A 14,808-nucleotide genomic window follows, 5' to 3' on the forward strand; every position below is an offset into this window, starting at 1 on the left:
ACTACCTTGCAGAGCCTGTAGCGAGGTGGGGGTCAGCCTCTTCTCCCTGGTAACGGACAGTAGGACGAGGGGGAATGGTTTGAAGTTGTGCCAAGGCAGGTTTAGGTTAGACATTAGGAAAAACTTCTTCATTGAAAGGGTTGTCAGGCTCTGGAATGGGCTGCCCAGGGAGGTGGTCGAGTCCCCATCCCTGGAGGTATTTAAAAGAAGGATAGACGAGGTGCTTAGGGACGTGGTTTAGTGGTGGGATGGCAGGGTTAGGTTAAAGGTTGGACTCGATGATCTTAAAGGTCTTTTCCAACCAAAGTGATTCTATGATTCTATTTTACTGCAGTTCTCACTGAAATTGCTAGGGTTTGATGCTTTTCTTAGGAGAGGAGCCAGAATGCTTATTTTCTGTGCTAAGGTTGCTGGTACACTCTCTTGAACATTTTCTTAATGTCCAGGGAACGTTCTGTTATGCAAGGGGCAAGGCACTGATTCAAGGTGTTCAAGTTCAAAATGGTCTAGTATCTTAATAAAAAGACACATTTTTAGTTTTACTAATTTTTTGTCAGTAAGGTAAGAAATCTCTCTTAATGGGGAAAGTGGGAGCTTTTCTGTAGACTTTGTGCAGCCTATTAGTGATAATCCTTGTATGTCCTTTTTCTGAATTACAGTTTTTGCTGGAGTTTCTGTCTGTGCCCTCTGGCTTAGACTTTTAGGATGAGGCAGAGGAAATACTTTATTTCAAGGTGTATAAATAAAATATTTTTTCTTTTTCCTAGATTTGATCCTTATGGAAAGAACAAATTCGCAATATGTCGGATTTGTAAGAGTTCTGTTCATCAGCCAGGATCTCACTATTGTCAAGGATGTGCCTATAAAAAAGGTGAGTTTCACTGAGTACCAAATTACCCCAGTTTGGTTTGAAATTAGAGAGCAAGTGGAACTCTTGAATTTGTTTTGCCTTGCAAGAGAAGAGAAGGCTAAGATGAGATTTAATTGCTGTATTCAACTACTAATAGGAACGCCTAGAAAAGATGGAGTCAGACTCTTCTGAGGTGCACAGAAATAGAATAAGAGACAATGTACACAGATTAGGATGTGGAAAAATCTAATTACATACAAGGAAAGTAATTTTCACTGTGAGGGCGGTGAAATGTTGTAACAAGGACCCGTTGAGGTATTCAGAGCTTGATTTGAAAAGCCCTGAGCCAGCCTCATCCAAGTTGGCTGTGTTTTGAGTGGAACAGGGGCAGGACTAGAGACTGCTGGAGATCCTTTCCAACTGAAGTCTTTCTGTGATTCTGCTGCTTTGAGAATGTTTCTGGTATCTAAAGCAGTAGAATCAGAAGAATAACTGTAAGCTTAATCTTGGTAATTACATAGAAAATTGTCATCTAGCAATGATTTTTCTTTGATTTTTCTCAGTTTTAAAAAAACCCCATACTTTGTAAAACTCAATTGCTTGTCCCTTTTCTGCTCTCTTCTCCCCTCACCCCTTTTTATAATAGCTAAATCTAAAAATCTAAATAGTGGTCTTAAACAAAACCCAAAAACAAACCCCCAAACAAAAAACCCACCGGCCCTCAAAACCCACACCCAAAAAAACCAAACAAAAACCCACCCAAACTAAAAATCAAACACCCCAGACCTATCCACCCCCACAAAAAAACCCCACAAAACAACCAAAAATCCAAATTCTGATCTTAGTAAAGAGATAGACTAGCTTAACAAAAATAAAATACCTGGGCAGTAAAAGGCAGAGAGAAGAAAATACGCTGAGTTGTAAAAGCAATTTAGAAAGTGTCTCTGAAGGCAAATCATGCTTATGGTTGTCTTTGTGCCTGCATGTATTCTTACACATTCAGTGGCTTAACAGAAACCATTAAAAGGTACATTTCTCTAAAAGGAGTCTCTGGCCCAGTTGTGAACACACTGATGTGTTGTAAATCAAGCTTGGCTTAAGGTGAAACTGAAAAATGAAAAAGAAGACTATAATCATTGTCCCTAGAAAGCAAGATACTGTGCAGTACATTATATGTAAAATCTTTCTGTACTTACAAGTTATCTGTGAATGACTGTACTGAAATTCTGCTTATACCTGGAAGTTTTCTGTCTCCCATGTTCATAATACATCTTCAGTGTTCTTAAAAACTGTTCAAAAATTCTGGAGGGAGGAAAAAAATCAAGCAAATTTGATGAAGAGCCTTAAGGATATGAAACTTTTATTACGTTTATTTTGAGTAGGTAAGCAAAAGGGCTAAAACTTGTAATTCCTGGAGGGGAAAAAACTCATCATGAACTCATTCACATTATTAATGTGGAGGAATCCACATAGCATACAGACACAGTATGAACCAATTGTTAGATGTAGAGCTACAGCTAACCAGTAGTAAGTTTTGTTTATGAAATTACTTTAATTGTTCTATAAATGTATACTGTATCACTGAGTCAGTGGTTTAGCAGCCTGCTGTAGGAGGGGTGCCTTTTCTGGTTGCTAGATGCTCACCAGATGGCTGACTGAATCCCATATGGTACAACCTTGTTCTCTGTCTTTAACTTATGGCTGGTTTGGGTGGGCTTCAGGATTTTGTCTTCATCTGCTTGTGTATCCTTCCAGGTTGAATCTGATTTCTTCATAAAATTCAGAACGCTAGGTGCTTTAGGTTCTAGTTCTGACTATCAAAGACGTAGTTGTGGCATGTTTCTTGAAGCAAATGCAGTCATATGGCTTAGTGCTTCAACTGTTGCATATCTCTGAAATTGAGAGGCAATCTGAAGTTAATTTAGACCTGAAGTGAATCGCCTGCGGGCTGGATTTTGCTCTCCAAAGTAAATTATGTGGCATGCTCCCTGCTGTTCTCTCTCCTAATGGATTCTCAGATATATGTCCAGTCACATGATGTCAACGTATGAAAGCACACGATTTGGAGAGAGTTAACAGGAGTAGTTGCCACTTGACTTTCTTTTTTTTTTTTTTTTTTTTTTTTTTTTTTGTCTGCTGATGAATGGTCTTCTAAAATGAGATGTGGCCCTACCAGACAGAAGATTTAGCACAGGGAAACACTGAGACAACGCACCCCTCTGCCCCTGCTGATGACTTGCCACTCTTCGGGTTTAGGTCGAAGTCCTCTGAGACATCAGTGGTCATCTTCACTTCAACTTTCAAGTGTTCTTGGTGTCCACTGTTTCTCACTTCTACTATTCTGTAAATAGTAATAGTCTGTAAATAGTAATATTCTGTAAATTCCATGAAACCATATTCTTCTCAACTTTCTCAAATTTCTGAAGCTCCCCACCTGTTAATCTTCCATTTAGCAGTCAGCTTGTTTGGTGACTATACTTTCGTAGCCTAACTGCTTTCTGTCCATCTCAGGCCTCGGTTTGGCTACAGGACTTACAAAGTTTAATAATACATCATTTTTACCTGTTTGCCAAATGGGAGCCTTTCCTGTCTCTCTTCCAGTATTCCAGCAAATTGCAGAGGTTTCAGGCAGTGTTGTGAATCATAATACTCTCAAAATAGAGCTTATTTTTTTTAAGTGGCAATATTACACATATGCTGCAAATACTAATTTGTATTAGAATTCATATTATTACTTCTGAATTTGCAATATCTGGTGAGAAAATGCACAGATAGTCAATAAGGGCTCATTTAAGCAATTTTTTGAGAATTATCTTTACAAAATCATCAACTACGCTTTTGTAGAAAAACTTCAATGATTTTAAAATAATTTACACACCTTTTGTGTGTTTATAGGCATCTGCTCAATGTGTGGCAAGAAGGTCTTGGATACGAAGAACTACAAGCAAACTTCTGTCTAATTGTATTGACTAGTCTTTTTATGAACTTCATCTTCTGTGTCTTTGTACAGTAACTTTTCTCTAAACTCATTTGTGAATATTACTTTCTGGAAGATAATACATTTACTTGGAATGAGATGGGAGGTAAAGACAGCCTGTTTGTTTGCCTAGAAATGTATATAATATTTGATTTTTGTTGTTTTAGCACTAATGTTAACTGATTAATTTAAAGATAATGGTTTGCAGCAACTGATACAGTTCAAAATGAATGAGATCATAGTGGATAGGTTGAAACTATGTTACCGTGATAATAGAGATCTTTGAGATTAACACTCTTTTGCCATATTTTGAGTCTTCTGCTTGTCTGATAGTAATATTTTATAGATGTATAAAATATGAGCTTGTATCACCTCATTAAAGTAGCACTTAAATTTAGTTCTATGCTTACAGGTATTTATAATTACTCTCACATCAAACTATTACGTCCTCCCCTCTAAGTATTGCTCTTCAGATTTGAATGCAATTGTCATGTTGAATTTTGTTTCTGCCTACAGTAGGGTTGGTTAAATCACAAATTGTTAAACTGCTGAAATCTAGTGTGTTACTCTGCTGGTTCGTTCTTTGCCAGTAAGGCTGATTAGCTATTCCCTTGTTAGCATCTAAGAAGGCTTTGGATATGGCATCTTGGTAGCCCAAGGCAATGAAATAATGAGCATCAATTTCTAATGCCAGGTCTCAGTCTCATAATTTTCTAAGTTAGTCTGGCTTTTAAATACTTGGTTTGACACTGGCTCTTGGATTCTGTGATGTGATTGCTTATATACGTGTCAAATTTGAAAGATCAAAACAGGCTGCCTTCTCTTCAGCATTGGTTTGATACAAGACTTGAAGTGAACCTCTCTGAACATGAGAGGCTGAGTGTGGCTCTGCATTTCTTTTGTCCTTTGGTTACTTTCTGCATAAGAAAGCAATTTCTGTTAGGGAGAGTAATAAGTGTTCACTGTGCATGCATTTTAGGGGAAAAGAATGGTACTCTTAATTCATGGGGGGGTTTTAACTAGATCTATTTAAGTGTTTACTCCTCTCAGCAATCTCCTCTTGGCAATCTCTTATGCTTTTGCAACTTTCTTTCAACTGTAACAGAAAAACTATCAATGGGAATTTCCCTATGAATAGGTACTCTGGTTTAGGTTTCCTTTTGTTCTCATATCTGTCACTGAGACAACTGCATGACTAATGGAGACTAAAAAATCGCTGTTCTTTCTGTGTGTTAGTGGGAGAAAATGAATACTGGGGATATAGTTATTCTCTTTGCTCTTAGCTCCTGTCATGCTGCGGTTGCACTGTAAGTAGCCCTCTAAAGGAGGTTGCCTGACATTTCCTGTCACCCTTAACTATCCATTATTGAACATTTGTCACCGAAGTTTCTTGTTCCAAATGTGTTGACATCCTGCAGTTGCTAAATTGGTCATTCTTTTCAGCATTTTATATTTACTAAGCAGCTTTGTCAGGATAGTGGAATGAGCTGGGTCCCCCAAAAGAAGAGAGGAATGCTGCTGCTTTTCATTTTAAAAGCTTCCTTAACAATTAACCTTAACAACTGAATGGAGGTTTGTGGATTAGCTAGCTGGTGATGGTTGGCAGCCTGCAAAGTTATTTGTACATGGTGATGGCCATTTGTTTCCAAATGCATCAAGGAATTCTAGTATTAGTGTACATCTCTATGACACATCCTTTGTATGCATGAAAAGAAAATGTCTATAATTGGCTTCAAGTTTTGCAGCAGATGCTTGTCAGCAGAGCGTGTGGTGATTTCAGGTGGCAGATTCTCTGATACTTTCTTAACTCTTCACCCTTTATGAGAGTGATCTATAAGATAGATTGATTTTTGCTGTTCTGTAAATAAAACTTCTTTCTTGTCTTCCTAAAACTTGCCAGTATCTATTTCAAAAGCATGACTTTGTAATTCTTGAATATGTGGCATGAATTGAATCTTTATTGTGCTCTGTAAATATTGGCACTGAACGAACTCTTACCTCTTTTTGTAACTGATTTAAGAACAACAGGGATTTAAATAATATCTTTTGTTCGTAATTGTTTTGTGGATAGAGCTTTTATGCACCTGTATCCTATTATGGGCAGCTGCTTTTGCATGTTAGAATGTATTTTTGTTGGAAAAGGAGACAGGTTTTAGGTTTGTTCTTTTTTTTTTAATAGTGGATACAAACAATGGTTTGTTATTCTAGTGTTTTGTGCATGCTTGGGATCTTCCATCTGTAGCTCTCAAACCTTCTTAGCCTCATGAGAGATTCAGTTCCTGAGATCTGTAAAATCTTCTGATGTAACAGTCAACTTTCAGAAAAGCCTGTTTTACAAGCATTGTTTTGGAGACACATTGCTTTAAATTTAGATTACAAGCCCTCTCCTGCAACTCTGAGATGCACCACAGTTCAAGGCAATCTTGGCAAAGAAGCACTTAAACTTATGTACACCTTCAGTATGATTGATTGTCATATAAAAGCATTTTTGTTGATACTAAAAATGTCTTATTAGCATGGGACGCCTTTCCTGAGACATTATGCAGTGAAAAACAAAAGAAAATCTGTAATGGAAAAGTTGCCATTTTTGTTTAATGTACTGAGAAGAACACATTAATGTTCCCAGATGATCAGACTGTCCTCTAAATCACAGGTTACGTAAGAGTTTTGTACTGCCAAATTTAGTAGGATTAGAATTTTCCTCAGTACTGCTGAATTCCTATACTGTCCTTGCTGTTTCTGTGTGTTCATTGGCCAGAGCTCTTACTGAGCTCAGTATAAGCAACATTTTGATGCAGATTATTGAGAGAAAAGAACAGATTAGCTATAAAAATGTTACTGTGCCTGTAGCAGCCAGTCAGATGAAAATTGAACAGGAACTGTTGAAGGGTCCTTGTATCAGGGTGTTCTCACATTCTTCCCCATGTTGGTTTTTTTGTTTGTTTGTTTTTGTTTGATTTTTTTTTTTTTTTTTTAACCCTGTTCTTTCTGCTGCAGAATCTGGAGAAAGGACCATCCAGGATAGTCATCTAGCAATACTGTTCCAAGGCATTAGTGCTATTTTAATTGTTTACTTGTATAAATGTGGCCTTTTTTCCCCTGTTAGGTTTATTCTGTTCCTTCATTATCAGAAGGATAGCAAGAAAGACTTTCTTATATACAGGGATGTCACTGACTATTTTGCGTTCAGTTTTTCTTGAGACTGGCCCAGACTTGCACCAAAATCTCTTATTTAGCAAAATAAGACATGTACAGGTTTCAGATGGTAAATCTGTTGCACTTAAATGCTTGTTCTGGTATCACTCCTATCATCAGCCCATCTCTCTGCAGTGCTTCAGATTGCACAAGTATTCCAGTTCTGTACTAGCTGAGCATTGCTCTACCCAGAGACGCTTAGGCCAGAACCCTCTACCAATCTCACTGTCATAAATTCTGGGCAAGAATGACTGATGCCTTTGTATTATCAGTGGATGTAAGAGGTATGTGCAAAAAATAAAGAACAATAGATTGAATTAAGCAGCTGCTCGAAGTAGTGCAATGAACCATGTTGCTATATTTTCCTAATACAAAGCTGTAAGTTTTCCAGACGCAGAAAGAATCCTCAACATGAAAGATTCATTATTCATTGAAAGACAGTAAGCCAAGAGTAGGAGCTATGGCTCTTTACATGTGGTATGGCAAAACTTAGTTTGTGATAGGGCTTCTCCACTGAGAATAAGATTTTGGGGGCTAATAAAGTCTTAATAAACCCCCCTCAGACAAGTCATTGTTTTCCCTGGTTTGGAACTGGGCTTCCTGATCTCCTGTAAGTATATATGGCCTAAAGATGCATCCCTTTCTGTCAAATGCTTTAGATGTTGGAGAATCCAAGAGTGGTTTTGGGGGTGTTGCTGCTCAGTCCCTGACTTACTGGTTGCTTAATAGAACTATCTGTTCAGTGAGCACTGTTTCAGCATGGGATCATGCAGGTATATCTTTTGCTTACAGTATCTTACCAGATCACTGGTTTAGAAAAAAAAAATGTGGCAGGGTGCAAAACGGAATACTGGTGACAGGAAAACTCGCCCTGAGTATCATGAGAGAATGAACACATTGCCGCATCACAGCTGAGGTTTGCTATTAAGCAAAAATATTTTTGCTCTCCCAGTCAGCAGAACTGGTTGGACAATCTGATAAGGCATGATGACAGCCCTTACAAATAACAGACCCAAATGTTTCTTTTAGTGAGGATTATAAATGTGCCTCATGTAGAAGACTGGTTGGTTTTGAACTGCTTGTCTGCCTCACAGACTTGTGATTTTGTGGAAGAAGTTATAATCTGAAATTAATCAGAAACTGATTTTTCATTAGCTTTTATGGATGGGGGCCATAGTTCGTTCGCAGAACTTGCATGAGGTATACATGTGTTCATCATGTCTGGCTAACGCCTGCAGAAAACGTTCTCTGAGAGTTCTCTGCTGACAAGGAGTGCTTACTTCACCCACTTAAGGGCAACAGGAACAGATGTGTTGAAGGGACCTGGAAGAATTTGTTTGAAATCTTGCCAAGAAAATGAAGGAAGAACTGAGTGGAGTATTCTCCATGAGGCATTGCTGATAAAAATTGTTCTCTTACATGGTTCACAAAGACACTTCTGACACTTTTTTTTTTTTTTTTTTGCCTTGCTGTCATTCATTTGTGAAAAATAGCAAGTGGATTTTTCAGGCACCACTGAACTGATGGCCAAATCACTACCTAATTAAGCAGACATTTCCAGATTGTCTTTCTAGTAAAAAACCTTTAGAAACTATTCCTCTTTCCTTTCTGTCTCTTTCTTTGCGCTGAAGGATGCAGACTGAAATTAAAGATTTTAGTGATTCATTAAGCATAAGTACTTCCAGCAAATCCAATTAACTATATATGCTTGTCTGCCAAGTGGTATTGGGAAAACAAATGCTGAGTGGTGGGGGTTTTTTTCTGCATCATCATGGTTATGATGATTAAATATCAGTATTGTTAACTGTTTCAAGTCACATGCAAACACACGGAACTCACAGTTGCCATTTTCTCCTGGCTAATGGGTCTCTCACAAGCATCTTAAAATTATCAGTCCAGTCTTCAGGAAATCACTCCTTGCTGTTAATTTTCTGTTATTCCTTTTGCTGCTGTAGAAGGTAAAGATTTTAAGTTTGTACAGCTCCCAGATTGTGTCATGGACACTTACTGTTCTGATATGTTTACTAATGTTCAGTAACACATTAGTGCGACTGAGATGATGTGTGACAAAAGGCATGGCTCTCAGGGAGCTGGCGTCTAGCCCAGTCCAATTGTCATCTTTTATTGATTAAAATATTTAAATGCAAATTGCATTAAGCAAAGACTTTACTCTGCCGTCTTAAATCTCTGTCTTTCTATGGAAGGCTTTTGATAAAAGCAATGATGTGACATTTCAGTGATGAATAGCTTCCTTTTATGGCTTCCAAAATGATTGTTTCCTAAAGGATGGGAAGTAAGCAAAAGTGATATAAGGGAAGGGTTATCTATAGATTTTCAGATTTGTTTTGTTTTCAGGTAGTAGTCCCTATTTATTAGAGTTTCATAGAAATCTTTGAAAGTTCAGGCATATTTTGTGTATACAGCAGTGTCAGCCTGAATTTGAAGAGAGCCTGAAGCAGTGACTGAGAGATTAGTTCCTCTAAGCTTAAAATAGATCCTTGTTTGGATAGTGAGATATTAGTAACATTAATTGCTGCTGTTCTCAACAGAACACATAAAATCCAAATTCGGAAGCTCACCAAAGTGGCATATTTCCCAGCCTAGGTTAGGAACAGCGGACCGATAAGTAGATCAGTATGGATTTACATAGACTTGGGAGGGCTGCAGCGAAGAAGGGGGGGCATCATGCGCTCGTTTCATGTGGCATCCTGCAGTGCTGTTGTGGAGGCCTCTGGCAGAGAGGTTCCATGTGCCTACCTGGGTGGTAGCTAAGAAAAAAAGTGTTTGCTAGTGAGGGCAGCAGAATTCAGGCTTTAGGAGTCAAAGTGTTCAAATTTAATGTCTCGCAGATTCTAAACCATTACAAATAGTGAACTGTGTGAGTGAATCTTTGAAGCTTCTAGGAAAACGCTGTAGAGAAGAGCGAAAGCAATTGATTTCTTATGACTTGGCTGATAGTACTCACTCCTGATTATTTCTGTTTTGCCCAGATTTCCTGTTGTAACTACCTCTCTGCACCTGGCTAACATACAAGCATATGGCATTGCTTAACTTTAAGTGCAGCATTGATAGTTGCACTGAGGAAAAAAATAGACAACCAGGCGTTATAGTATATGAAGGAAAAAAAACCCAGGTTCTCAAGACTGTCAGATACATTCATTATGAAGAGAAAACTTTTAAATTTTTTTTATCCAGCTAAATTAGAAACAAATGATCATACAAATATTAAGGATATAAACTAGCTTGAAATCTCCATGCCTTTTTATTCTATAAAAGATTTCTGTATTGGATTTTTTTTTCAGAAACAGCTGGGTGCCAGGGACAATTTTTTTTCAAGGTTAAGCTTGTTTAAGCAAATAATTAAAAGTTTCAAATCCTGACTATATATGGCAAGGTCATGAAGATTGTTTGGAGGTGAATGTAGCCAGGTTTTGACAAGTGTGTCTGTCACACGCTAGCTGTGCAAGGCAATTTTATAAAGACTGCTCTACCATAAAGTGCCATATGCTTTGGCTTTATTCCTGCCTTTATATTCATAATGAAAAAATCAATGTTTAGATCGAGGGAGGAAATTGTAGTACTAGCAACAGTAAAAGTGTGGGGAGCACAAGCGCACGCTGCTGTCATTGAGCGCTTGGTAAGCATTGCTTTTCCCTCACAATGCTGTGCAAGGTAGATAAATACAAACCATTCAGCTGATTTGTCCAAGGCTGCTGAGGAAGTTGGTGTCAGGTTGGGGTTAGAACTCATTTTAAAATAAGTGACCTATGTAGATTGCTAGGAGATGGCTTGCATGTGTGTGTCTGTGTGTAATGCTTTCAATGCCTGTATGACCAGGGCAGACTAAGACAAGAGTTTGACACAAAGATCCCTTTAATGAAAGAGTTAGTTCATTTGGAAAACAAATAGAGCATAGTTTTCATACAGGATTTTTTTCCCTTCAGGTCCATTGAAACAGTTTTCCATAACATTTTATGTGTGTGTATGTGGCTGTAAGTTTCATCACCAACTTCGGGCTATACTCCTCTTTTATTTGTGTAAACACTTTCTCTGTATAATTGTTTGGTTTTCAGCATTGATTAAAGTTAGGCATTGAACATTTCATACATAATACTGTCAGTTTAACTTGTTCTTACTTGGAGACCTATGGGTTATGATACATTACCCCAATTCTGCCAAAGATTAAGGCATATCCAGGATGTTGCAGGACAGTGGTTTCTCAAGACAATGGGTCAACAGGATTATAGTGCATTGAGGAACACACAACTGTGTCTCCAAGTACGTTTGCATGTGAGAAAAGTTGTATGTATAAAATCAGTAAAACTAAGAATGCTGAAGAAAGGGCAGCTATTAAAATAAAAATAATCCGATAGGAAAAAACCCAAACATCTACAGAACTTTTGATTCAAATTCAGGTTAACAGTCAGATTTTGCCACTCTTCTTGATGTGGAAGAGTATCTTTTCCTCTAAGTATGGCTCCTAGTTTGGTTCAGAGTTGCAAATATTTAAAGGTAGTTAGGGACCTAATTCCCATTGAAGTGGTTTCACTGAGAATGGGTGCTCACATCAAACTGTGTAATAAGGTACAGCACAGAATGAATAAGGTACAAAATGTGGCATATTAGTAACGGTATATAAAAATGTCACTTGTTCCGTCTAATTTGCTGTTACTGCAGGTTTATTTCCAATAAAGCTTTAATAAAAATTCAGTTTGCTACTATCAGGTAAATAGAAATACAATGGCAGCTGATCTTTTCCCTATGCATAAGGATCTGGAAAGACTGTTTGATCCCAGAGATCTTAAGAAACAGCATTGTGTTACCTTGTTGGTTCTGTATTCCCTTCAAAAAGTGGCAAACAGGACTTCCGAGCTGTAATTTCCAGCTAGCGATAAATAAATTACCTTCTCAGGAGGAACGAGGCAGCCTGTTAACTGATGATTGAGCATTTTCCATGTATCAGAACAGGTTGATAGTGCAGTACTGACTTACTCTATTATTTTAAGTTGCATGGTATATCATTGCATGATACATACAGTATATCATCCAACCCTTTTCCAGTCCATCCTAGGAAATTGGTTTAGTTTAAGGAAAAGGATTAAAAATACTTTTTGAGGGCTCAGCAAAACAGCTTTGTCCTCCTCTTTGAATCCTGCAGAAGGCTATGCAACACTTCTATGTATTTGAGAGGCCTAATTTCAGGATGTAGAAACATTCGTGCAGAGGAAAGGGGCAGTTCTGGAGAAGAACGTCTCTCTGCAGCCACTTATCCATATTTCATCATAGCCCACTTAATGAAATTTCTGCTAATGACTTTTAGGAATGGGCACATAATTGCTTTGCTGTTTTTCCAGTGGGCTATGACTTCCAAAGGGTAGCTTTCCAGACAGCAGTTTCTGAAGTACTGTGGCATGCTTGTCTTGCCATGCCAGCTAGGAATTTTAGCTTGTACCCTAATTCTGCCAGCCAGAAAAGATCGAGGACAGTATGGAAGCAGATTACATCAATTTTGTGCCTCTGGCTGTTCATAGGGGGAATGCTGGCTGGGGAGACCTGTATTGGGTTTGTGGGTTTGGGTTTGGTTTTTTTTTTTGATCAAAGCATCTTTTGGGAAGTAACCCATAGAATCCTTTGAAATGGGACAGAATCCTCAGGAGCAAGGATTAAGGGTCTGTATCCTCAAAGGTGTGTGGTCATCCAGCTCTTACTGAAATCTGGGTAATGCCTGAGTATCTTCGGGAATATGTTGTCAAGTTTGTCTTCTGTAGGCTTTGTTAGTAGTTGGGATGAGCTGGTTTCATTTTGATTTCTTGTGTGGGGATGAGTAGGTAATTTTAGATTCTGGCTAGTAAAACGTTACAGTGGCATTATGCTGCAAACAGTGAGAGAACACCTTGTCTGGCTTTTGTTGGGTTGCTATGAATTAAATACTTTTATCCTTTAGCAAGAATTTCAGGAGACTGCAAGGTGCTAACAAGAAGTGCGAAAAAAGCTGTGAAATAGCTGTTTCTCTTGTACAGATTCTCCAAACATACCACACATGGTAATCAGTGTCTGGCAATTGTTTTTACTGTTAGTGCTGTCAAACTGATTCGGAATATATTTCCATTTAATTCTTGATCAGCATGAGAAAATTCTTCCTTGGATTTTGGATCTTCTTGCAAGACTGTAAGAATAATGCTGGTGACTGTCCTGCTGTTGGTCAGCACTGAGCAATACCATGCGTATGTGTCCACATAGTGATTTGTTAAATGTTCAACCTTTGTTTAATATTCTAAAATATTATATGCCTGGATAAAAGTTCACAGGAGTATCATTCTTAACTTCTGAGAACAGCTCTGAAATGAACTGCTGTTTTTCAGTAGTCAATATTTAAACATACTTCAGTTAATCAGAAAATCAATGTATCAGCCACTGTGTATTCCTCTTCCCTATAAGAACTATCTGCCTTTTATCTCTAGAACGGAGTTCACGGAGGAAATCTGGCTGAAGACATGTTCCTCCTCTTCATCTTGGGAACTTGATACCTAGCAACTTTTAGGTGTTAAGACACAGCTTAGGTAGCTTCTCACTCAGATTGTTGCTTTTTGAGGATCTCATCCCAGCCAATGCCACACAGGTTTTTGTGCAGGAGAGCTGCAGTGCCAGTCTCAAGGCTGAAGATTGCATTGCACATGAGTTGGCCTAACAGCGAAGCCCTGGAACACCGATGTCTCTTTTGGGGAGCCAGCTGCAAATGACTTCACCAAGGTCATGGCATCTGGGTCATTTAAAAAATCAGCTTCAGGAGCTGGCTCAAAATCTCCCCTAAAATCTCCCAAAAGGGAGATGACAGTAATACACTGGGACAGTGTAACTCTTCCTGACACAGCAGGCACTATGCTTGAACACCAGCGATTATGTTACTTCTACAACTGTGGGCACCCCAGCAGGTTTCAGAGCTTCAGTGACTGTAAGAGCAGTCTGTTTCATAAACTGCTCTTAAACTAGAGGAAGAAAAGTAGGATCTTGCAAACCCTATTGTTCCTGCCAGTACTTGTGAAGTAACATTGAGATGGTCCTCCTCCAGGTACACACCATCAAATTCTGACACCAAGTAACTGAGCTCTTGTGCTAGAAGCATTTCTTCAATGCTTTGGAGAGCCAGTAAGTGTAGTGCAAATGAGGAGTACTGGGCTGGCAGCTCTAAAGTTCTGAGTATTTAAAAAGGTGTTATCCTGACTACTAGTGAATATAAATGATTGCACACCACCATATGTAATCTGATTAAAAATGACTTACACATCCAGGCCTGTTTATAATATCTTGTATACTAGTTACCATTACTATATTATTCTTTTCAGAATTCTCTCTCAAAATATTTGAGTTTGTTTGGGGTTTTTTTTGTAATACTCAGCTGCTATTGCAGCTTAGATTATGTGGCTGTTATGGCAGTTCTGGGGTGCATTCAAAGAAGGCATTAGGGACTCCCAGTCCTATTAGCATAAGCCAGTGAAGTACATGCCTCACATCCTGTGGTTTGGCTATGGTTGAACTGATTTGCTCCTCCCCTCCAGCCCAGTCTTTTGTCAGGCTGGAGTTACACTAGGACCCACTTATTTAATACATGTAGTTTATAAATGTGGTTACAATCTTCTATGGTTAGCATATGAAAACATCTGCTTTTTCTGTGTGACATCTGTCAGCCAACACAAGGAGATCATGTTTTACCAGTGTGATCTATTTCCAGTGCATTATCAGCCTTGCTATCACAGTTATAAAGCAACCTCCAATATCACAGGGCGTT

The 14,808-nt window shown here is 38.4% G+C and overlaps 1 protein-coding gene across 2 annotated transcripts in view; it reads left to right on the forward strand.

Moving 5' to 3' along the window:
- The window catches only part of CRIPT (CXXC repeat containing interactor of PDZ3 domain), a 38,214-nt gene that overhangs the window by 2,833 nt on the left and 20,573 nt on the right, over nucleotides 1–14,808 (forward strand). Inside the window, exons 4-5 of one of the 2 annotated variants that reach the window (XM_009635673.2) lie at nucleotides 768–871; nucleotides 3,746–14,802. In XM_009635673.2, the coding sequence (XP_009633968.1) occupies nucleotides 768–871; nucleotides 3,746–3,810 (169 nt within the window). In that variant the 3' untranslated portion in view covers nucleotides 3,811–14,802. Of the gene's footprint in view, nucleotides 1–767; nucleotides 872–3,745; nucleotides 14,803–14,808 lie in introns of those variants that run through there. The other variant, XM_035891266.1, reaches the window with a different exon arrangement.

This window comes from Egretta garzetta, unplaced genomic scaffold (genome assembly GCF_000687185.1).
Source record: "Egretta garzetta isolate BGI_Z169 unplaced genomic scaffold, ASM68718v1 scaffold123, whole genome shotgun sequence".
Classification (NCBI taxonomy): domain Eukaryota; kingdom Metazoa; phylum Chordata; class Aves; order Pelecaniformes; family Ardeidae; genus Egretta; species Egretta garzetta.